Raw genomic sequence first — 25,158 nt, forward strand, 5'->3', positions numbered from 1 at the left:
GGCTCTTGGACGCTGTAGGGTGCACAGTAGTGTCAGCAGAACTACTGTGTGCTGGGGATTCGAGTTTGACTTCTTAACTCCGTCACTCACCCCTTGGGCCAAAAGGGCTGGATCTGTTATGCCGGCAACATTTTTAATCCTTGATGGATCATTCTTGATGGATCTCCTCCAGCCAATCCAAGGCTCCTGCCTGTATCATGCAAAGAGACAGAACTGACCAGTGGGAGGCCTTTAGGCGGGAGAGGGGTGGAACAAATAATAATTTTTATATAAAGTGCTTTACAAACTGTGAACAAAATATTGGTGCCTAATCCTACGCAGGTAAATCCATATTTAGGCACCTAAGCTTGTGGCCGTCTTTTCAGAGGTACTAAGCACCTGCAGATTCCATTGAAGTTAATGGGTGCTCTTGATTTTCAGCCCCCTTGAAAATCAAGCCACTGATTTAGTCATCTAACTTCAGGCACCCACATTTGAAACTTCTGGCTGAAATATAAACAACATCAACCAAATGCCACCACCTCTGGGATTGGGTGGATGGCAGCCAATCACAGCACAATACCCTGAAAGGGAAAATTCTATGAGCAAGGACCCTAAGGATCCCCCAAGAGACTTTGCACAGTAAACAGCCTGGAGTCTTCCTGAGGAAGATGAAGGACTGAAACAGCGATACCAGAATTTGAACCTGATGTTTGTTAATACAGTAGCACCTAAAGGCTTAACCAAAATTGGAGCTCTATTGTGCTAGGCATTGCACAAACACACAATATCATAGTTTCTGCCCCCAATATCTTACAATTTAAATAGACAAGACAGACACATGGTTGGAGAAAGGAAGCATTATTTCCATTTTACAGATGGGGAAACTGAGGCACAAAAGATTTAAAGTTCTGATCCTGAGCCTATTGAAATCAATGGCAAAGCTCCCCATTCACTTTAGTGGACACAAGATCGGATAGTAAACGGCATGCCAAAGCTGACAGAAAATCTGTGGCAAAACTGAAAACTGAACCCATAGAGCAGATATTCCAGTTCACTGCTTTAATCACAAGACTTGCTTGCCTTTCACTCTCTCCTGTTGTTGCAGGGAGTGTGTGTATATAGGAAATATGAATAGCCATAGCATCTCCACTGGAATAAACAAACAAAAAAAAATGCAAAGTTCAAATACAAAGCTACTAACCCACCACCTCTCCCTCAATCAGTTTGGTTTAATTATGTTGCTGTTTGTCTTAAAAGTATCAGAAAAATGTGACTAAACAGAGTCAAATCCTTCTCAAAAGAATGATTACAATTTCTCTTGACTTTCAACAAGGAAAATGTACTTTTGCAGCAAAGATTTTGACATTTAGTGTCTCGATACAATAATAAACATGAGATGGATTGCAATCTATTGCCTCAAGACTTTGCTGATCATGGACTAAAATCGGTTAATGCATTTGTCTAAATCTTGTTACATTGTGAAATGTGCTAGTAATATTTTTTTGTAAAAAAAGTCAATCCAGGAAATATATTGATCATGTTATCTCCATTGCAACAATATTGGGATAATGTTAGCTTAATAATTGTGCTTTGTGGAAATCTCAAAGAATAATTACAACTTTGTGGTCTTTTCACAATGTGTAATGTAATGACATTGCTTCCTTGATTGCAGTCACCAACAGCACCGCATCAGTAGATGCTGTTTTTGTGTGCATGCGTATGCATCTATGAGTAATTTTGCTCAGGGTGAAACAATTTAGCAGACTATTTTGGGATCATTTTTAAATGGTCAAGAGCACAGATTAGCAATTGTTTGTTTTTTCCCCCTTGACTATGCTACTGTAAAAAGAGCAAGCAAAAAATTATTTCTCCTGCTCCTTTCTTTAGAAGGCATGAAGAGATTTTAGCATCTAGCACAAAATAAATGTCCAATTGGTCTGTTATGGAAGTTGAAAACCAAAAAGATAGGAATTTGGGGGGTGAAGATGCTTCAAAACAAATGTTTCAAGGCAGTCTCTTTTTCTGGATCCAACCTATTGTCCTGTAGAACTAACTTATCTTATTTCAGAGGAGACCTGAGAAATCTGGCTGCATTCTGGATGATCTGATCAACTATGGGATGTTAAGCAATTAATTTACAAATGTATATATATATTTTCTAATTTTAACAACGGTTAGAAAGTTGTTTGTCTGCTCCTCTTCATCTTGTACTTGCTTTTGATGTTACTATAGGCAATAACATAAGGATCAGTCTTCTTTTTTTGATCTTGAACTAAAAGAGGAAATGTTAGCCCAATCCTCTGAGCTGTGACTAGTAATGAGGATCATGGGTAAAACGTGGCTGTCCTGCCACCTTTGTGCTCCTCTGGTTTCTAGGATTGCCAGGGACCAATTCATTCCACCAAGGAGAAGTTAAAGGAGCCTCACGGATGCCCTAAATCAGTGGTTCTCAACCATGAGTACTTGTACCCCTAGGGGTACACAGAGGTCTTCCAGGGGGTACATCAACTCATCTAGATATTTGCCTAGTTTTACAACAGGCTACATAAAAAGCACTAGAGAAGTCAGTACAAGACAATGACTTGTTTATGCTACTCTGTGTACTGTGCACTGAAATGTAAGTACAATAATAATATTCCAGTTGATTTATTTTTATAATTATATGGTAAAAATTAGAAAATAAGACATTTGTCAGTAGTAGTGTTCTGTGACACTTTTGTATTTTTATGTCTGATTTTGTAAGCGAGTAGTTTTTAAGTAAGGTGAAACGTGGGGGTACACAAGACAAATCAGACTCCTACATGGGGTACAATAGTCTGGAAAGGTTGAGAACCACTGACCTAAATTATATCTCCTAGTAATGGATCACAAGTGCAACAGCCCTCCAGCCATGTCCCCTTCCTCTCCCCCTGACAAAAAGAAAAGGAGTCCTTGTGGCACCTTAGAGACTAACCAAATAAATTGGTTAGTCTCTAAGGTGCCACAAGGACTCCTTTTCTTTTTGCGAATACAGACTAACACGGCTGTTCCTCTGAAATCTCCCCCTGACGTAGCCCAAATACAGGGTTGGGGCTTAGAGAGTGGGTGGGGCAGAGCTAAATCTACAGCAACTGGAGAGTCCCTTATGTTGGCAGAATCCGCAACTTCCCAGGTAGGCCAGCTTTATGATTTCTTTGTTCTGCCAGAGCTGGGGTCAGGATCTGAGCCTTTCTCAGCTCAGCTTTGTTGTTCCCCCTTCTCTCTGCTCAACAATGCAAGCTAGGAATGGAAATTTACACCATTAGAGTGGTTTAGGCCCTGTTGTTGTTGGTTATCCAACATTTCTTGGCATGGGATCATATTATTTCGTCTTACTCCCAGATACAGAGTTCCTAATTTGAACTTCCCATGCCTACCACTCTGTAAGAAATGCATACTAAGGGTTTTATACTGCTAATGTTAAAAAAAATCACAAAGAAAGTGCAGTGCTGCCAACTGGTGCAATTTTATTGAGAGTAATATGATTTTTGGGCCCTGCGGCAGGCAGTCATTTCTTATTCAATTTGTCACATGATCTTGGGGAAGCAAAATCAGAGAGACAGACAGAGTGACCTCCTCCATACAGTGCTCTGTAGTCTAGCGGAAGGTTAGTTAAACTACAAGCCAGAGAGCACGAGTTCCATGCCCAGCTCTTCTACTGACTGCTGTTAATCTTTCTGGTCACAGCCCTTGTGCCAGGGTCTTGTACTGCAGCCTTTGAGGGATGGCTATATCATTCATCTGTTTCACAGATGAGATAACTGAAAACCTGCAAAAGGTCTCTTCTGCCAAAGCTGAGAATAGAACCCATCTCTAAAATAACAGAGCCCAGTCTCATGCCCTTTGCCACGCAGCCTACACACTCACTCTGTCTAGACACTGAGTGTGATAAAGGTTTGAAAGAATAGAATCACATTGTTTTCAGATCAAATTTCCTATTTTTATTCATTTGTTCACCACTCAAGAGTCTCAACTAAGCTTTGCATATTTAGTGTATTATAAGGGGATAGCACCACCTATTATTGAGGTTGCTCAGGACTTCCCATAATAAGATCCCTTTTTCAGTTGTTTATTATTTTGCCAAACTTAAACTGTTTGGGTAGAAATTGCCCACAGTAGGTGTCTGCCTCAGGCTGACTTTTTTTGGAAACTATGAGCCAAAATGGTCAGCTGTTTCTGAGTATGAGACCAGAGAAAATATGTTGTTTTGCCCATGTTAAAAACTTCTGGTGACCTTTTCTTTGAAATACTCTCGAGCTCTCTCATGCTTTGGAGAAGGGGGGTGGGTCGTGTCAGGGATGTGCCTTTTGCTGTTCCCAGAAAAATCTGTTCAAATTTGTTCAAGTTATAAAAATCATGGTTTGCACATGCTCAGTAAAAACGCCTTCAATTTTAGCAGCTAAAATCTCCAGATTCTCTGTCACACTGAGCATGCTCACGTAGGTCCCTCACAGCTCCTAGTGGTGACCAAAGAGCTCAAGTGCCATCCTCACAGAGCGATTGAGTGTGTTGCGTTCCCTCACAGCTTATAGGTATGACTGGACTGTGCATGCACTATTCCTACAGAGTGACTGGACATGCTCCCACCAGCCCATGGCTACAGGATCAAAGCCAGCCTTTCCCTGTAATGGCTGCTGTGGGTTGGGATACGGCCAGACACCAGAATTCAGAGCAGAAAGTCTGTGTCTCCTGTGCTCTCAATGACCGCCCTCCGCCTCCTCTCCCCCCACGCCGGGCACCCAGATAGCGTGGAGGAGGAATTTGTCTCGTTCAAATGTAGAGGAATGTAACACTGCCTGCAGTGACTGAAGAGCATGAGTCTGTACCTCAGGCTAGAATGTCAGTAAGCAGGGCACAAACCCCCAATTAGTTGTGAGTGCTGTACCTAGATTTCACCAACCAATTATCAAGTATAAACTTAATAAGAATTTTCCTTCCCCCACAGGTTAGACAAACACCTGTCCGGGACGGTCTAGATAATACTTAGTCCTGCCTTGAGAGCAGGAGACTGGACTAGATGACCTCTTGAGGTCCGTTCCAGTCCTATGATTCTGTGAAATGGACTGCAGTGCTGCTAGCCGCCACTAAGGGCAACTGGACTCGGCAGAGCCAGCTTGCACATAGAAGACACTGCTGGGGGGAGGGAGAGGGAGCTAGAGGGTTCCTGGCAGCTGCAGTTCCCAGCGTGCCATGAAGGAAGGAGGTGGTGTGCAGGAAACTCCGTGCAAGCCTGGGACTGAGCATCAGGCTGTTTCTCCCTCCGGATCCCTGGGCTTGGGATGCGGGGGAAGGGGGATGGGTGTCTGGGGAAGGGAGGGCCCCACAGCTGGGCTCCTGGTATCGGGGTGCGGGTAGCTGGTGCCAGGGAGGCCTGCAGGTATCTGGACCGGGGGTACCTGCGGCTGGGCTCTTGGGGGGGGGAGTGTATTGGTTGGGGGGGGACCCTGCAGGTGGGCTCGGGGCGGGGTGTGGGAGGTTGTGAGTGTTGGCCCCCTGGCTGGGCTCTGGAGCAGAGGAAAGGGAGCAGAGAAACAGGAACTGGGTTGTCATAGGGGTTTATTTAACTCTCTACTCCTGTGGGAATTTTTGTGTGTGTCTGTATTGTTACAGACATACTTGCTGACAGGTATTTTGAAATAAATTATGAAAATAATTGAAACTGGCGTGATTATGTAGTGTTATTTTGACAATTAAATTTGCATAATTTTGAACTTTTTGGTGCAGAAGTTTTAATTTTTTTGGTGCAGAATGCCCCCCGGGGTAATCTTTTGCTTATGCCTAGAAATCTTTGCCCCCTGGAGTCCAAGCAGCTTAGAGATAATCACTTCCTTCTTATTAAGGGTTTTATCTTCCTCCTGCCATGTTCTCTGAGCTGCAAACTCAGCTGATGGGAAGAATCCACTTGTATGACTTATCTTCATGGGGAAGAGGACAGAACCGCAAAAATTGTTTGTCCTTTTGTTGGTATGTGGGGAAGTTCCAGTTGCAACATCCCACAATAGTTCGTCCGGTATCAAGGGCTGTGCAACTTTTATTTGTCCTCCTTGTGTATGTGCATTATGACGTAGTCTTTAATGACACAATAACATTCCATTTTTTCCACATGACCCCTGCCGCATTCAGTACACAGGATGGACCCTGCTCTGGGATTGAATCAGGGTCACATTAAAAGAAGCTGTTGTCTGTAGGACCTCACTTCATTTGTTGCAAAAGTTGGAAGGTGTTTAGTGAATGAAGCAGGGGCTTGCTGGAAGAGAGAAGACAGTCTCAATGGAGGTGTGCTTTGAACATATACATTGCTATATAATGCTAAGTAGTCTGAAAAAATTGGTCTTAGGTGTCCAGATTGGGCATCCCAAATTAGTGGAAACTTTTGAGGTTAAATATCTGTGTCTCAGCTCCTCTTTTGTAAAATGGAGATGATACTACCCTGTTATCTCACAGGTGTGTTGTGAAAATAAATTGCTTGTGAAACACTCTGATACAGTGATGAGCACCAAAGAAAAATTCATGAGGAAATTAATAATTCAGGTGTCAGAGCAGGGTTTGAATAGCTGCAGTAAATAAAGCCTGGGGCCACACATTGAACAACAAGGGCAAAACACAATATTGAATATCTGCTCATTAAGTGAGCTCCGTCCATCCTGTTCACTGAATGAGGTAGGAGTCCTGTGGAAAAATAGCATGTGATCATGTAATTAAAGACTGTCCCATAATGCATATAGAATCATAGAATATCAGGGTTGGAAGGGACCTCAGGAGGTCATCTAGTCCAACCCCCTGCTCAAAACAGGACCAATCCCCAATTAAATCATCCCAGCCAGGGCTTTGTCAAGCCTGACCTTAAAAACTTCTAAGGAAGGAGATTCTACCACCTCCCTAGGTAACGCATTCCAGTGTTTCACCACCCTCCTAGTGAAAAAGTTTTTCCTAATATCCAACCTAAACCGCCCCCACTGCAACTTGAGACCATTACTCCTTGTCCTGTCCAAGGTTCCAAAGGCTATCGTTTGAATTCTGGCGTTTCCTAACATAGATGTGTTTGACTTGGCAACTTGGAGAATATTCATTAAATGTAGTTTTTATGTGTAATAATTATATAGCAATAATAACTGGGGATTTTAATGAGCTGTGCTTACCTGCTGCTGTTCCCCCTCTTATATCCCCATAGGTTATGTGTTTGGAAAGATCAGTGGGTTCAGCATTTTGTCCTAGGCAGTGGTTGCTTTCTGTAATACATCTGATTTCCTAGTAATCTCATTAATTCTAGTTAAGGGAGCAGCAGTTCCTCTTGACTACATGCATTGTGCCCAGGCATCATATTCTGTGCAGCATTTGTACTGAACATAGTCTCCAAGCCACCCTCTCATGGGGCAGATGAACTCAGCTGAAAGTGTGCCTCATCCATCAGCCCCTGACAAATGTTGCAGGTACATAGTAGGGTTGCCAGTTTTGGTTGAGTATATTCCCAGAGGTTTCATCCCATGGCATAATCTTTAATTAAAAATTAATCTTTCATTCCTGGAGACTCCAAGACAATCCTGGAGGGTTGGCAACCCTAGTACATAGTGCCTTTTATCAAAGGTCATGAAGCGCTAAAACTGATTTACAAGGTAGTCCCCTATAGTATTCTAGAAGTTGGCCCTAACTGGTGATCTAGAAACAAACAAAAATGAGTGATTGATGTATGAGCCAGTTCAATTCTAGACCCAGCTCCTTGCCCCTTAGAAGCTTGTCCCATACCCCTCTCACTAATCATTGTTGCCACTATGTTGTTTCTTGGTGCTTTCCAAACTTCAGTTTGGCTGGTGGCCTGTAATTTCTCCAGTCCTCAGTGTTGTCTTGTACCTCAGTGGCCTTCTTCCCAGTCTCCCTATGCTTTTCCAACTCTTTCTGGCAATTCTTATCAACTCTCTCTTGATCCTGCTCAAATATCAGTGTGGTAATTGGGATACTGTAGCTGTTCCATTAGACCTGTCAGAGTATAATTCAGCATTTTCTTTCTCTAGTCCATAGTTAGTGAGTTAAAATTTTGGCATGAATGTCTTAGTTTATACATGACTGTGTGTTTTTTATATATATGGATCATATGAACCACCTACGGAGTGGAAAATAGCAGCCTTATTACACTGCCTTGCAGTTCAGAACAGAACATAAAGAGTAACTTATCCCACTGAAACTACAGGGTTGTTTTTTTTTTCATAGCTGAAAAAGTGTACTTAACCAGTCGAAGTTTGGCCAGGATGGTGGACCAACACTCTTGTTGCAAAAAGTAATATATCTGTTCTATTCTACACAGGTTCTTATACCTCACTCACGTCACTGTAGTATATGATCAGCTTCCAGTAACTTGTCTCTCAGCCTCTTGCCAGTGGAAGAATTGTGGGTGCAGGGTAGTACTTTGTTTTTTTGGGGGGAGAGTTATTTACTAAGGTCATGTCTACACTACAGAGTTAAGCTGACTTAAGTTTTGTTGATGATCATAAGTCAATTTAATAACATTGGTGGAGCCCTTCCACACAAGGTTCCTTGTTTCAGTTGAGTGCGCCCACAGTTGTTGCTCTTACATTGACAGAGAGAGTGTTTCATTGTGGGTAGCTATCCCACTGTACAACTCACCACCCTCTGCTGCTGAGAGCTCTGGGAACAGATTGCGGTGCGTCATGGGGACATGCTTGCCATCCCATGATGCAGTTCTTTCCGTCCCATCATTCCATGGGCTTTCTACTTCGTTTCACGCTGTTTTTCAACAGCCCTTATAAACTGTGCACCTGCCATCTCTACCTGGCAGTGTGGATCCTGAACTGCTGACCAGAGTGGCTATGAGCATTGTGAACACAACACAGCTGGTCCTGCAGTATTTCATGAGCTGAGAAACAGAAAGTGAATCAGTGATGCCTGCCCTGCTGTCTGCCATGGAAACAAATAGTTCAAGATTTCTGTTGGCATTCACGGGAAACCTTACCACAATGGAATAACAGTACTCAGCTTGGAAAAGAAGCGCTGAGTGGTGGAATTGTATTGTGATGCACGTATGGAATGACAAGCAGTGACTGCAGAATTTACGGACGCGCAAAGCCATCTTTCTGGAACTGTGTGTGGAGCTGCGGTGCAAGGATACCAGAATGAGAGCTGCCCTCACTGTGAAAAAGTGACTGGCGATTGCTGTGTGGAAGCTGGCAACTCTCGACAGCTATTGGTCAGTCACAAATCAGTTTGGAGTTGGAAAGTCCACCTTGGGAGCTGTGGTGTTGCAAGTGTGCAGGGCCATTAATCGCCTCCTGCAACAAAGGACTGTGACTCTTGGTAGTGTATAGGAAAAAATTGATGGCTTTGAGGTGATGGGATTCCCTAACTGCGGTGGGGTGGTAGATGGAACGTATATCGCAATTTTGGTCCCCAACCATCTTTGGTTGGAGTACGCCAACTGAAAGGGCTACTTCTCCATGGTCTTGCAGGTGCTGGTAGATCACCTTGGCCGTTTCACTGACGTCAGTGCAGGTAGTCAGGGAAGGTGCATGATGCACACATCTTTTGGAACACTGGACTCAATGGAAAGCTGCACACTGGGACTTTCTTTCTAGACCAGAAGATTCCAATGGGGGATGTGCAAATGCCCATAGTGATCCTTGGAGACCCCAGATACCCCTTGCTTCTGTGGCTTATGAAACCTTACACCAGGAACCTAGACAGCAGCAGAGAACGCTTCAACAACAGGCTCAGCAGGTGCCGAATGAGCGTTGAATGTGCCTTTGGCCAATTAAAAGGTCGCTGGTGCTATCTTTTTGGCCGTTTAGCCTTCAGAGAGGAAAATATTCTGATAGTCATTGCAGCCTGCTGTACTCTGCATAATATTTATGAATCAAATGGGGAAAGGTTTTCCCAGGGGTGAGCCACTGAGATTGATCGGCTGGCTGTTGATTTTGAGCAGCCAGATACAAGGGCAATTAGAGGGGCGCAGCAGGAGGCTATTCAAATCAAAGAGGCTTTGAAGGAGCATTTTGACAATGATTCCCAGTAATGTGTAAGTATGTGATGCATTTGGCAAAGCAATGTTTACTTGCTGCCATGAATTACCCCTATAGTGCTTGCTTCTCGAACATTAATTGCAAGGAGCAAATATTCCTATGTACAGCCAATGTGTTTCAATGTTAGCTCTGAGCGATGTATGTATATATGTCACAAATAAAGATTCATTTTATTTCAAAGACTCATGTTTAATAACAGGATAAAACACAAAATTTTGGACAAACAGGGGACATGAAAATAAGGAACAGCCTCGCGGTAAGGGCTCTCACAGCTGGGTGTAATTCCAGTTTTCATTGGAAAACCAGTCCCCAGGCATGGAGTGCATGGGGCACTGTGAGGGACCAGGAACACATGATGAGTACGGTGGGGGATTTTGGGGAGGGCGTGGATCGAAGTTCTGTAGTGGCTGGAAGGGGAGTTGGGCGTGGATTTGCTCTGCTTGCAGGCTAATGAGGACTTCAACATATCTGGAGCTTTTTCATCCGCTCCTGCTCCTATGTCCTCTCCTGGCTATCCAGCTTCAGTCTTTCATTTATTGTCTCCCTCCACGCTCTTGTTTCGTTCTGTGCTGCATCTGTTGACTGCAGCATTTTGTGAAACATATCCTCCTTACTCCTCCTGGGTCTGATAGAGGCGCTCCACTGGTGTGGAGGAGTGTGTTCTCAAGGCCACATCTGCAGAAGGCAAAGAAACAATGAACAGAGACAGTATTGTGAGTGTGCTCGCAGCCATGAATCACAAAAGTTACACACACCTCTTTCTCACTGTCCCTTGGCTAGCACACAGGTCACCGCGAGTCCCAATTATGGGGAGTTCACTGGGGAGAGAGGATGGGCAAGGGGGAAAGGGCAAGAAGGGACAAAGGGTGATTTGCAAAGGGGGTTACTATAAGCGGCTAGGGAGCCTATTCTGAATATTGGTATCCTTTTCCACAGGCTAGGGTAACTGAGCCAAATATCTTATTCCTAATGGTAACCCAGAATGCAGGGATACATCTTCTGCATGTGTGGTGGTTTCAGACTGGCTCCATATGCTGCTCACCTGTGTGCCGCTCTGGTCTCTGCAGGAATAATTGCCATGTGTCGCGGCAAAGTTTCCTACAGTGGGGGGAGAAACAAGGCAGCTCTGATAAGGAACCTTCGGCAGAGGTTTGTAGAATACCTACAGGAAAGCTTCCTGGAGATCTCTATGGAGGATTCCAGAGACATCCCCATGGACCTTAACAAACTTTTCCACTGTGGCCCCACTGCATAGATGGACAGATTCTGTTGTTAGTTTCTGTCCCTTATCCCTCCTCTGCCATATAAGGAAATGCATGAGAGCTCAATCTCCTGTCACTGTGCAGTATCAAAGCAAAATGATCACTTACTGGAGCTCCCCTCTCCTGCATCCTGAACGGCAGAGCCGGAGTGCTGGGACTGGCTAGACCTTTCCAGAGTGGAAAAGAAGTTCTGATTCAGCAAGAGGAGCATTTCAGTGTGTACACCTCCACACTTTTGTCACCAAATTGTGTAGTGTAGACCAGGCTTAAGTGTACGCACTATGTGTGTGCAAGAGAAGATGAGGTCAAAGAAGTGCCCTTGCACTTGCAGCGGAAGGTAGTGAGGTTTGTAATGATGTTTAGTTTCTGGGGGAATTTGTTCCACAGTCTTGGACATGGGCTTTTCAGTGACCACAGGTAATAGAGTGGCTTTGATTTTAAGTCTCCCATTTCACCAACACAGCGTTTCCTAGCAAAATGCTGGGGAATTGCTTCAAAAAAGTCCCAGAGACTACCCCCTACTAAATAAATAACACCACTTCCTGCAGTGCTTGAGTTTTCTTTTGAGGCCTCCCATCCAAGCAATGACCAGGCCTGGTGCTGGTTCACGTATAGGGTTAGATGAGCCTGTACCCTACCCCAAGTTTTGCATGATAAGAAAAAATGTGAATAGCACCAGGGTCCTAGTTCTCTAACACCACATTCTACAGGCCATTACCCTCTGATCCCACTGAGGGTTACCAAAAGAAACTACACCATTTGCTCAAGAAACTCCCTGAAAAAGCACAGGCACCAATCTGCACAGACACACCCCAAGAATCCCGACCAGGCGTGTTCTATCTGCCACCCAAGATCCATAAACCTGGAAATCCTGCATTTTATCTGTGGGTCTTTGTCTTGTGCTGCTGCTGCTGCTGGCACTTTCTTTGTCCTCCACTCCAGCAGGTGGCTTTCAGCTGAGAGATTTCCTAGGGGAAGAGGGCTGAAGGAGAAAAAGTTGCGTCTGTATAATGGAACAGTTTTTACCAAGTGCTCAGCCTGCAGGTAGCAAACGTGCGGCTGAAGAAGATGATACCGATTGGATTAAAAATCTGCTTTTCGTAATACTTGTCTCCGTTCCAACCTTATCTTGGCTCAAGAAAATATCTTAGAATTGTCAGGTGATCACATACTGAAGACCAAATTTTCAAATCTCACAAACCAAGGGTTCTGGATTTCTGTTAAAGGAGAGTATGAGCAACTCCATGATGAAGCTGTGGAAGTGTTGCTTCCATTTGCGTCCCGTGATCTCTGTAAATCTGAGTTTTCAACAAGGATTTCTGTGAAAACTAAACATAGAAATTTAAACTTGGAGAAAGTGCCAGACATAAATCAGTCAGAGATTCAACCAAACACTGTGCAGTTTGAAGTAGGCCCATTCTTCTCACTCAAATCATACTTCAGCTATGTCTGAACATGCCAATAAATCCATATTTTCAAATTATAGTTTTAAAAACCCAGATTTGATCAGATAATATCATTAAACAAACTATACAGTTGAATAAAATTGTAAAGCTGTCCTAACTCTAGTGCTCTTGAGTCTAGGGTGCTGAGTTGTTAAAACAAAACAAAACCCCTCCCCAGAAACCCAGTATTTGGTTGTGGGGAGCCACCATGTTTTAAAATATTTGTCAGGGAGTTGCAGTATGAACAAATTTGGGAACCACAGATATAAATAATAAACAGGGAAATTGCAGTTACAACCACACATCAGATAAGAACAAGATCTAAGTTAATGGCAGTTAACTTCCAAACAAATAAAAGTTCACACAGTATAGTCTGCCTGGAGAATTCACCACTGCAGGAAATCAGTGAGCTGGATTTTTTTAAAAGGTCTGGATAATTTTATGACTAATTACATTTGTGGTCATGTATATTAAGATAAGGGTAGTTGAATCTGGTGCTGAACACAGGGGTCAGAAAGAAATCTCCCTCTATGTAAAATAATGCACAGTTGGTTGGATATATGGGTTTTGACTCTGACTTCCTTTTAAGTTTCAGACATAGGACATAGCCATAGGCAGAGAACATCAAACCTGAAGGGCTGTTGATGGTTCAGTCTGGTATAGTGTCCTGTGTTCCTATGAAAGATGGAGGAGAAAGAATGGTCTTGTAAGACACAGAGCTTGGAAACAGAAATTTGTCCTGTTCCCAGCTCCGCCATTGACTTTCTGTGTGACATTTGGCAAATTACTTAATCTTGAACCTCAGTTTCCCCATCTGTGAAATAGGCTTTACACTTACCTATCTCTGGGGTGTTGTGAGGCTAACCTAATGTTTGTAAAGTGCAACAAGACCTTGAGACAGAAGATAATGTGCATGTCTGAAAGTGGAGGTAGGAGAAAGTGAGGTTATAATTACTAATGCTCTGAATGAATGTCTTAACCTGGTTAATGGGGAGATTCAACTAATACTAGTAAGTGTGATGGGATTTTGTTAATTCCCTCTTGTAGCTCTTGATATTACAGTCTCTGGCTCTTTGGAGCAAAGGCTAATAGTTGTTGCTAACTGTCTTTGTTTTGTAACAGACACATAGAGAGACTAGAATGAGACAGGATTCATTTCTCCTTGTGACTTGAATGAGAATTTGACCCCATGTCTCCTGGGGTGAAAGGCTAGTGCAGTGATAATCTGTTATCTAGCCTTGTGTATGCTGTATTGCAGAGGTGATGGGTTTGAGCTTTTGGGGCAAGGTATTAGCTATTGACTGAATCATCTCATGCCATCTAGTACATTGGGTGGCATTGGCTTGGACCCTAGAGAAAGATACAAACACAGCTTCTGCACCGGGAAAGGAGTCATGTCTATAAAGCGTTGGTTAAGAGAGAGAGCATCAAAGGGGGAAAATAGTCATTTCAAAATGAAAGGCTTGTAGAAGCAACTCAGGGTTGTGTCTAGCCAGTTCTTTGCAAAGCAAAGGCCATTGTTAATAGATAGTATTATAGCGAATAAAGGTAAAAAATAATTTACAGTTTTCTTGGTATTTAGTTCAGGTAATTTTTTATAATTGTACAATGAGAACACATTGTCCTAATTTTCATATGCAGATTCAATTAGCATTCAGTTAATTAGCCTTTACAAATGAGGATTAACATAATTGCATAACACTAACCTCTCTTAATAATTATAAAGGGTAGGAAGGCTGTTTTTAATAAATTTGGAAGGCTTATATATGTTTTTTAAAATCTGAAATGGCACACACATAAATTAAACCAAATTACACACAAAGGACAGCTATTAGGAATGATGATCAAAGGAAACAAACTATGTACATGGTTTAGAATAGTGCTGGATAGAAATTCACTCTGGTTCTCTTCCTTGCTGTCTGCTGGCCTCCTAGTGTTTCCTCTATGATTATTACTGGGGAGATTGAACCATCCAGGGAGTCATTCCTTAAAAGTGAGCTCTGGCCTTATTATAATTCAAGTGTTGCTAGCTCATGTTTTGAAATATATATGATCATTTGGGTGGTAGGCACACAAAACCCATTGGATTTCAATGGGAATTGGTACCTAGTTGCCTTGGGCTCCTTTTAAAAGTCCCAGCCCTAAATGCTATTAGTTTCTGTTACCTGATGTAAGTGGATAGCTATATGGATTTTTTCTCTTTATTTGATATGGATATTTAAATAGTGATGCTCCAGTTAAGAATATCTTCATGACACAAAATACAACATATGACTGAGGGACCGAACAGCACATGGGTTTAGTAATGGGATATGGAGCCTTTGGTTTCTAGGTTACAGGTTTGAATCCCGACTATCTTGGTAGTGACCTTTGAGTGGCCTAGGTGAAGAGACTTGGTGTCTGTCCAGTCCCTCATGAACAGGTGTTGGCATCAGATAACACCACAACTGATATTCTCAAGCCAACATTTGAATGGGCATGAAACCGCAGAGATGTTCATTTCAGGCCAGAGTTGAGGCATTTTTTTACTGGGCAATGCAAGGAAGCTTGCACTGCTGTTGCTCATGCTTCATGTGTTCTGTGATGAGGGGAATGCTGTTGCTCATGCTTTATTTGTTCTGTGGTGAGGGGAATGCTGTCTCCAGGTCTGTCAAGGTGATACTTTTCATAAACACGTAATAAAATAAATCTGTTCTCTGTTATTCTTAAATTAGAATGCTGCTCATTCAGTGGTGCTTGAGTGACATATCTCCATTACCATGTGGTCCAATACCACTTGTGTTCCCATTTAAGTACCTTGGGCTACCTTATGTTCTAGAAGAAGTTTTTCCTGTAGAAATTATTTTGTTGACTAAATTCTTGAGCTGTGGGCAACGACAGACCTGTATTGCATCCCAGCGCATGTGCTCTCATTAAAACCATTGTACCCTGCCTCTTGTGATCCCAGCAAGGACCCTAGTTAATTTCACAAGTCATATGATCTGTTGTCAAATTGCAGAGCCCCAACATTTTCCAAAATGGCTGCAGAATTTTGATGCTTCCATTTTTCTGGTAATCAGCTTGAATCACCTTGAGCCCTATCTTTTAGAAGTGCTGAGTCCTCAGGACTCCACTTGAAGTCTGTGAGAACTGAAGGTGCTCAGCACCTCAGAAGAACAGGTCCATGATGTCCCATGCTTAGCATCCAAAAATTGAGAGATACAAAACTAGTGGCCATTTCTGAAAACATTGGATACAGTGACTCTGGACAGAGATGCCTCTATCCATTCTCAACTGGAGGGGAAGGTCTCTGCAACACAGGTCTTTTGAGAGTCTGGAGAAGTAACCTGGTGAATGCAGTAGTGTGTGTGTGTGTGTGGGGGGGATCCTTCTCTGGGAGAATCCACTTTTAAAAATGGAGACTTGAGTCCACATTGTCTTTTCTGATTTCCCTGATTTATGTGCTGCAGAGCCTGAAATCTTAACATGAAATTGCTTAAGGTAGTTTCTAGTGGCCAAATTCTACTCTCCCTGACAGCTGTAATTCTCATTTCCTTCAGCAGGAGTTCTACCTGGGCTGTGTGTGTCTGAGAGCAGAATTTGGCCCTATGCGTTGTTCTGTACACAGATACATTTGATAACTTACAATCAATCAAAGAGAGGAGAGAATGCAAACATCCTGTGAGGAAGCTGGCACAAACTATGTAAAGAAAAAGCTTTCTGGGTTTCAGGCAGTTAAACCACTTCAGCTGCTGTTTCCATGGTGTACCAGTTGCTGCTAAATATGCCTTCCTCAGGAAAGGAATCCTTCAGCTTGCATGCATGTGTTATCTCTTTGATAATGGCCCATCAGCAGGATGGCAGCTAATTGTGAGGGCCAAGTGCAATTTAAAAACCTTTTCCTGAGGTGGTGTTTGTGATCAGTCACATTCTGTAGCCTTTCAGAAAACGAGAAAGGAGAAGTGATTTTTCTAACTTGGAACAGCATAACTGCCCACTTTTTTACAATTAGAGATTGTGACACATTAGTTAAAGTGGTAACTTCAAGGTCAACACTCATGCACTTAGGTATCATTACAAATGGCATAGTCTATGCTACATTTTCCTTCTGATTCCTGAAAAACTATAGGTTTCAGAGTAGCAGCCGTGTTAGTCTGTATTCGCAGAAAGAAAAGGCTTACTTGTGGTACCTTAGAGACTAACAAATTATTTCACTTCCTCCACTCCATCACCACCACCCCCCCTGTTGTTCTTAAGCTGTAGCAGTAGATAATGCACTGAGTACGTGACTAGGAGGTAGAGCTCCTAAATTCTAATTTTAGCTCTGCCACTGATACAGTGTGTGGCATTTAGCAAGTCAATTAAAGCTCTCTGCCTCAGTTTCTTTGTAAAACAGCTGCTCAATGGTTTGTAGATCCTCAATCACGGTATATGTGCAGACTATTATTGCAGTTACAATCCGGGGCTACCCTACAATAATACCTCATAGGGCCAAATGCACCTCAACCGGTGCAAAGAAGTTGCAAATGCACCTCCCTTAACCTGCAAGGCTTGCTGCGCTTCAGGCAGGATTCACTTAAGGGGAAGGACAAGGTGGTGTTTCCAACACACCCCTTTGTTGGGAGTTATGCCAGGGGACATAAGCTTTAGTGTTTATTGGAGCCCTGCCAGTGAAGACTGAATCACTACAAGCTGACAGGGTAATAGAACTCTAGACCTTCCTATATCTTCCATTGTTCTATGTAGTATAGTTGTGGCAGTGTTGGTCCCAGGATATTAGACAGACAAGGTGGGTGAGGTAATAGCTTTTATTGGACCAACTTCTGCTGGCTATGAGAGAGACAAACATTCAAGCAACTCTATCCTGAATGGTCTCTTACAATATGTGCTAAGTACTTATGCTAAACAATCTGTTTCACTTTGCATTTTGCTGTAAGGCTGGAAATTCTTTCCCCAGTCCTGTAGAAGAAGTGAGTTGTAGCTCAGGAAAGCTTATGCTCAAATAAATTGGTTAGTCTCTAAGGTGCCAGAAGTACTCCTTTTCTTTCTGTGTGGTTTGAAAGCTTGTCTTTCTCACCAACAGAAGTTGGTCCAATAAAAAAGATTACCTCACTGATCTTGTGTCTCAGAAAGATTTTCCTGACATTCAGCCTAAATTGTTCCTTTTAAAATTTCATCTCCTCTCATCATTATGTTTTCTAAAATCTAAAGTCATTATGCTCGCTGATATTTTTACTCTATCTTTCTGTTATATAATTAGAACACAAATAAACACACGATTACGAAACTGGTGGTAACTCAGTTCCATGGAACAAATCACATGTTAAAAACCCTGCGATTAAAAAAATAAAAAGTTCAACGTGGATTTACTTTAAGAATTCAAAAAACCCTATACAACTGCCTATTAAAAAAAAAGAATTGTATTTAATTTTATCTAAAGTAGAAAAAATATTTTTAATTTGCTCTGTTAAATGGGAGAGCCCTTGTCAACTGCCAGATTTTTTGAATTATTTCAGTGCAAAAAAGCAACAACAAAAGCACAGATACTGCATTACAATGTGTTTCATACATTTATATGGACTATGATTTAATTTTAATTATTTATATTTCATACTGCTCTAGCCAATATTCCATAGTATGTTGTAAAAGGAGTAAAGTCTTCATCTGCGACCTCAATGCACCATTTTGCTAGTGACTCTTTGCTGAGAATAAAGAAAAGGAGTACTTGTGGCACCTTAGAGACTAACCAATTTATTTGAGCATGAGCTTTCGTGAGCCACAGCTCATAGCCCATGGATTATAGAAATGCAGATTAGCAAGGTCATACTGCAGTTACTTTCCCTATCTAAGTGATAAATACAATACCATATGATTTTCTGAATACTATAGTTTTGTCTTAATCATGTTTATTCACTTTTGGGGAAGCACTTTACACCTCCCCTCCTGCTACTCAAATTGTATTTATGTGGTAGGTAACAATTTAGTATAGTAATAAATTTCCTTATCTAAATGGATACCAGTTTACTTCAAGTACGAGAGTGAAACACAAAAAGTAAAAATTCAGAATAAGTCTGTTAAAATAAAGCTGTTTATTTTTTCTGTTTATCCCCAGTGACTACTTAGCATTAAACTCAAACCAAGCAGGGTTTTTTTATTTGTGAGATAATGTTTTATTGGTGCGTTTTTTTAAACTTTTTTTCCCTTTATTTCTCTTGTGTGCAATGAGTAAGTCATATTCCTACTCTCTATTAGTTTCTCCATTTTGTGCATTTCGAAGCACAAACATACAAAGATTATGAGTCAGGCCCCAAAATCATAAGATTGGCTTAAAATTTTTTAAAAAAAATTTCTTTGGCCTTGTATTTGCATTTTGAGCCTTTAGAGCTCACATTTTCAAGTGTCTTTCTGCAACCTGGAGAACCAGAAAGTTGTGGTGATGATGTTTTTTCTTAAATGAAAGCTGAGGTTCTCATATAGTAACATTACTCCAGGAGCTGGGATTTAAGAAAAACACCAGATATCACGAGTGTTGGTAACCCTGCATTCTAGGATCTCAAATGTTCTGGTAATGCCATATATAGTCAATGATAATACTGTGGTAACTCTCTTTCTCTTTACTCAGGGATTTTGGGAAAACCATACAAAACTGATCAAGGAGTATGGACCTGTTTGTGGGTAAGCTAGCAATACTCTTTCTTTACTTTGTTCATTGTTGCTGCTGTTTTCTTGTTGGTTTGCAACTTAGTGACAGTGAACTAATGCCACTTTACTCCTGAATAAAAGCATCCAGATGGAAGTTAACACACTGATGTGCATAGACTTCACGCCTTTAATTGATTTGCCTTCCCTTTCTTGAGTGTCTCCATATAAAAAAGTCCTAACATTGAACATACAGACAATTCTGCTTAGACCTAAGGGCATGGCTACACTTGCAAATGTAGAGCGCTTTGAGTTAAACCAGCCTTCGTAGAGCGCAGCAGGGAAAGCGCTGCAGTCTGTCAACACCGACAGCTGCAAGCGCACTGACGTGTCCACATTTGCAGCACTTGCAGCGGCATTGGGAGCAGTGCATTGTGGGCAGCTATCCCACAGAGCACCTCTTCCCATTCTGGTGCTGATGAGGTCCAGCACCTCACCATTGCTCCATACTGGGGATAGCCTGGCGCGGGGAGGCGTGGTCACTTGGAAAGATTCACTGAGAGCACTCCACGCCTGGCTGAGCAAACAGGAAGGGGATTTTCAAAATTCCCAGAGAATTTAAAGATAGGTCTGATGGTTGGTCATCTGAGGGCAGGGCAGTAGAGTTCAAAGTGATGACCAGAGTGGCTAGAACGGGCATTGTGGGACACTTCTGGAGGCCGATCAGAGTGCATTAACAGACCAGGGGGTCCACACTGCTGCCGCGGTGCTCCAGCGGGGGCGCATCAAACGTTATTCCACTCGCCGAAGTGGATTACCAGGAGCGCTCTAGCTGCGGAATCAGAGCGCTCTACGTGCCTTGCCAGTGTGGACGCATCGTGAGTTAGAGCGCACTGGGCTGCTTTAATGCGCTCTAACTCGCAAGTGTAGCCAAGCCCTCAGTCTTTCTCAGGCCTTTACAGAGCTACCACCTTGGTAAAATAAGGGTGTTGGTAGCCGTTGCACAAAGGAAAATATATCTCTTCTCTCATGTGAACATTGAATTGATGAGGGGAGGAAGTGCCTTTAAAGTTGCTTTGGTTTACATGACTGTCACCTATGTGATTCTGAGTTTTCACTATGAGACAATGAAACATTCACCAAAATTTAATTTAATTTAAGAAAAAAATCACTTTTGCAAAATACTGTGGATTTGAGTTCAAATCTCTCACTCCATATCTGTACAAAAATATCCATTTTAAAAATATCATGAAGTAAAAAATAAAAATTGCACACCTCTTTCCCCTGTCCTCCAGCTGTAGTTAACCACTTACTAGTGCTGAGGAGGGACTACACCTCAGGAAGAGTACACAGGGACTCCCCTAAAGTCAAATATTTCCCGTTTCTTTGAATCCCTCATTGGTAGTACAAGTTTTGCATTGTTATAATAGTGCTGGAACTGCACTTTTACTTCCATTCTTTTCTATCCTAAGTGGAAATAATGACTTCCAGATTCTCTCTATCCTTGGTATTTCCAATGTGCTTATTACTTTGATATATAAATACAGACCAATAATTACAAAGAAAGCATAGACTCAATGGAGACACTGTTTTTATGTCTCCTTACAACAATCTGTAACCCACTAATTCCCTTTTGTCCTATGACTGCTGAAGTCTCAGTTGCCTACTTCATTTTGAATGGTTTCTTGCAACATGTTTTAACTTCTTATGCTTAACAATCCGTTTCACCTTGTATGTAGCTGTGATGCTCTGATTACCTTTCTGAGACCTGATGAAGAGCTCTGTGGAGATTGAAAGCTTGTCTCTCTCACCAGCAGATATTGGTCCAATAAAAGATATTACCTCACCCACCTTATCTCCCTCATATCCTGGAATTAATGTGGCTATAACAACAGTGCAAATAAAGAAAGCATAAATAGTCCTGAAAGGTTTTTTTTCTTCCCTGTTCCACAGAAGTTCAGAGATGCGTGTGAGTGTGTGTAGATTATAAATATGTTTTGGATGTTGTTCCTGCAGCAAAGCTTTATCAAAGAGCAGTGTTTTATAATTAATCTGAAGACAGGCAAGTTGAGGTTCAGACCTAATGGAGTTCTCACTGCTAAAAAAATACTCCACTCCCTATTTCTGACAATCTAAACCAGGGTCTCTGCAGCTGTGTCATCCCACAACTATGTGTGCAGATAGCAGAGGATGAGGTGGTTTGCAAAATCATAGAATCATAAAGTCGTAGAAAATTAGGATTGGAAGAGACCTCAGGAGGTCATCTAATCCAACCCCCTGCTCAAGGCAGGACCAACACCAACTAAATCATCCCAGCCAGGGCTTTGTCATGCCAGGCCTTAAAAACTTCTAAGGATGGAGATTCTACCACCTCCTTAGGTAACCCATTCCAGTGCTTCACCACCCTCCTAGTGAAATAGTGTTTCCTAATATCCAACCTAGACCTCCCGCACTGCAACTTGAGACCATTGCTCCTTGTTCTGTCATCTGCCACCGCTGAGAATAGCCGAGCTCCATCCTCTTTGGAACCCCCCTTCAGGTAGTTGACGGCTGCTGTCAAATCCCCCCCACTCTTCTCTTCTGCAGACTAAATAAGCCCAGTTCCCTCAGCCTCTCCTCATAAGCCATGTGCCCCAGCCCTCTGATCATTTCTGTTGCCCTCCGCTGGACTCTGTCCAATTTGTCCACATCCTTTCTGTAGTGAGGGGCCCAAAACTGGAAGCAATACTCCAGATGTGGCCTCACCAGTGCCAAATAGAGGGGAATAATCACTTCCCTCAACCTGCTGGCAATGCTCCTGCTAATGCAGCCCAATATGCTGTTAGCCTTCTTGTAATCCCCAGGTCCTTTTCTGCAGAACTGCTGCTTAGCCAGTCGGTCCCCAGCCTGTAGCAGTGCATGGGATTCTTCCATCTTAAGTGCAGGACTCTGCATTTATCCTTGTTGAACTTCATCAGATTTCTTTTGGCCCAATCCTCCAATTTGTCTAGGTCACTTTGGACCCTATCCCTACCCTCCAGCATATCTGCCTCTCCCCCCAGCTTAGTGTCATCTGCGAACTTGCTGAGGGTGCAATCCATCCCATCGTCCAGATCATTAATAAAGATGTTGAACAAAACCAACCCCTGGGGAGCTCCGCTTGAGACCGGCTGCCAACTAGACATCGAGCCGTTGATCACTACCCATTGAGCCCGACAGTCTATTCAGCTTTCTATCCACCTTATAGTCCATTCATCCAATCTATACTTTTTTAACTTGCTGGCAAGAATACTGTGGGAGACTGTATCAAAATCTTTGCTAAAGTAAAGATTTATCACATCCACTGCTTTCCCCATATCCACAGGGCCAGTTATCTCATCATAGAAGGCAATCAGGTTGGTCAGGCGTGACTTGCCCTTGATGAATCCGTGTTGACTCTTCCTGATCACCTTCCTCTCCTTCAAGGGCTTCAAAATGGTTTTCTTGAGGACCTACTCCGTGATTTTTCCAGGACTGAGGTGAGGCTGACCGGTCTGTAGTTCCCCAGGTTCTCCTTCTTCCCACTGTATTTGCCTTTTTCCAATTGTCTGGGACCTCCCCCAGTTGCCACGAGTTTTCAAAGATAATGGCCAATGGCTCTGCAATCACATCAGCCAATTCCCTCAGCACCCTCGGATGCATTAGATCTGGACCCATGGACTTGTGCATGTCCAGCTTTTCTAAATAATCCTTAACTTGTTCTTTCACCACTGAGGGCTGCTCACCTCCTCCCCATACTGTGTTGCCCAGGACAGGAGTGCGGGAGCTGACCTTGTCTGTGAAGACTGAGGCCAAAAAAGCATTGAGTACTTCAGCTTTTTCCACATCATCTGTCGCTAGGTTACCTCCCCCATTCATTAAAGGTCCCACACTTTCCCTGACCTTTTTCTTGTTGCTAACATACCTGTAGAAACCCTTCTTGTTACCCTTCACATCCCTTGCTCGCTGCAACTCCACTTGTGTTTTGGCCTTCCTGCTTACACCTCTGCATGCTCGAGCAATATTTTTATACTCCTCCCTAGTCATCTGTCCAAGTTTCTACTTCTTGTGGAAGCTTCCTTTTTGTGTTTAAGCCCACCGAATATTTCACTGTTAAGCCAAGCTGGTCACCTGCCTTATTTGCTATTCTTTCTGCACATCAGGATGGCTTGTTCCTGTGCCTTCAGTAAGGCTTCTTTAAAATACAGCCAGCTCTCTTGGACTCCTTTCCCCCTCATATTAGCCTCCCAGGGGTTCCTACCCATCATTTCCCTAAGGGAGTCAAAGTCTGCTTTTCTGAATTCCATGGTCCGTATTTTGCTACTCTCCTTTCTTCCTTTTGTGAGGATCCTGAACTCAACCATCTCATGGTCACTGCTGCCCAGGTTGCCACCCACTTCTACTTCCCCTACCAATATAAGATAGTCCATAGGGCTTTGTAGACTAGGCCAGGACTTAAAACTCACGCTCTGAATTGAATGGGAGGAGAATGCAATTCGCAGAGCAGTGGTATAATATTGTGTCAGCCTTGTTGTCTGAGGTATTTGCTGTACCAATTGCATCCTTCTTGTGGCAGTCACATTCAACTCTAGGGAAAGTGTCTTGCAGAGATAAAACCAAGAGGTAATGATATCATGGCTGTCAGTGGCTAGATCCTCGACTGAGAGGAAATGATATAGTGTCCTGGCCGGTGAGAAATAGAAAAAGATGTTCATCACCACTGTGGCACTTTGGATTTGTCTGGGGTAGTAATGGACTGAGCATGACTCTGAGGCTTCATATTATTCCAAAGATCTGTAGTCTTGTGCCCTTAAACAATGGTGATGATAGAGCACTGGCATTAGTTCCTCAGTATGTTTTCCGCATTCTAATTAGTATCACATCTGTTTTTTCTAAGTTGATCTAGAGCTCTCTGGTTTTCACTCCTCTGCTTACCCATTCCTTCAGGCATTGGTGATGGCAGGGCAGTGTCAGTAGAACAATGAACTGGTAGCATATCATAGAATCATAGAATCATAGAATATAAGGGTTGGAAGGGACCCCAGAAGGTCATCTAGTCCAACCCCCTGCTCAAAGCAATACCAATTCCCAGTTAAATCATCCCAGCCAGGGCTTTGTCAAGCCTGACCTTAAAAACCTCTAAGGAAGGAGATTCTACCACCTTCCTAGGTAACGCATTCCAGTGTTTCACCACCCTCATAGTGAAAAAGTTTTTCCTAATATCCAATCTAAACCTCCCCCACTGCAGCTTGAGACCATTACTCCTCGTTCTGTCATCTGATACCATTGAGAACAGTCTAGAGCCATCCTCTTTGGAACCCCCTTTCAGGTAGTTGAAAACAGCTATCAAATCCCCCCTCATTCTTCTCTTCTGCAGGCTAAACAATCCCAGCTCCCTCAGCCTCTCCTCATAACTCATGTGTTCCAGACCCCTAATCATTTTTGTTGCCCTTCGCTGGACTCTCTCCAATTTATCCACATCCTTCTTGAAGTGTGGGGCCCAAAACTGGACACAGTACTCCAGATGAGGCCTCACCAATGTTGAATAGAGGGGAACGATCACGTCCCTCTATCTGCTCGCTATGCCCCTACTTATACATCCCAAAATGCCATTGGCCTTCTTGGCAACAAGGGCACACTGCTGACTCATATCCAGCTTCTCGTCCACTGTCACCCCTAGGTCCTTTTCCGCAGAACTGCTGCCTAGCCATTCGGTCCCTAGTCTGTAGCTGTGCATTGGGTTCTTCCGTCCTAAGTGCAGGACCCTGCACTTATCCTTATTGAACCTCATCAGATTTCTTTTGGCCC

At 42.9% G+C, this 25,158-nt stretch overlaps 1 protein-coding gene across 5 annotated transcripts in view; it reads left to right on the top strand.

Annotated features, from left to right (window-relative positions):
- The window catches only part of TBXAS1 (thromboxane A synthase 1), a 328,058-nt gene that overhangs the window by 99,547 nt on the left and 203,353 nt on the right, over positions 1-25,158 (top strand). For all 5 annotated transcript variants that reach the window (XM_048831177.2, XM_048831171.2, XM_048831163.2 and 2 more), the window contains one exon: positions 19,337-19,389. In XM_048831177.2, the coding sequence (XP_048687134.1) occupies positions 19,337-19,389 (53 nt within the window). The remainder of the gene's footprint in view (positions 1-19,336; positions 19,390-25,158) is intronic.

This window comes from Caretta caretta, chromosome 1 (assembly GCF_965140235.1).
Source record: "Caretta caretta isolate rCarCar2 chromosome 1, rCarCar1.hap1, whole genome shotgun sequence".
Taxonomy (NCBI): Eukaryota; Metazoa; Chordata; order Testudines; family Cheloniidae; genus Caretta; species Caretta caretta.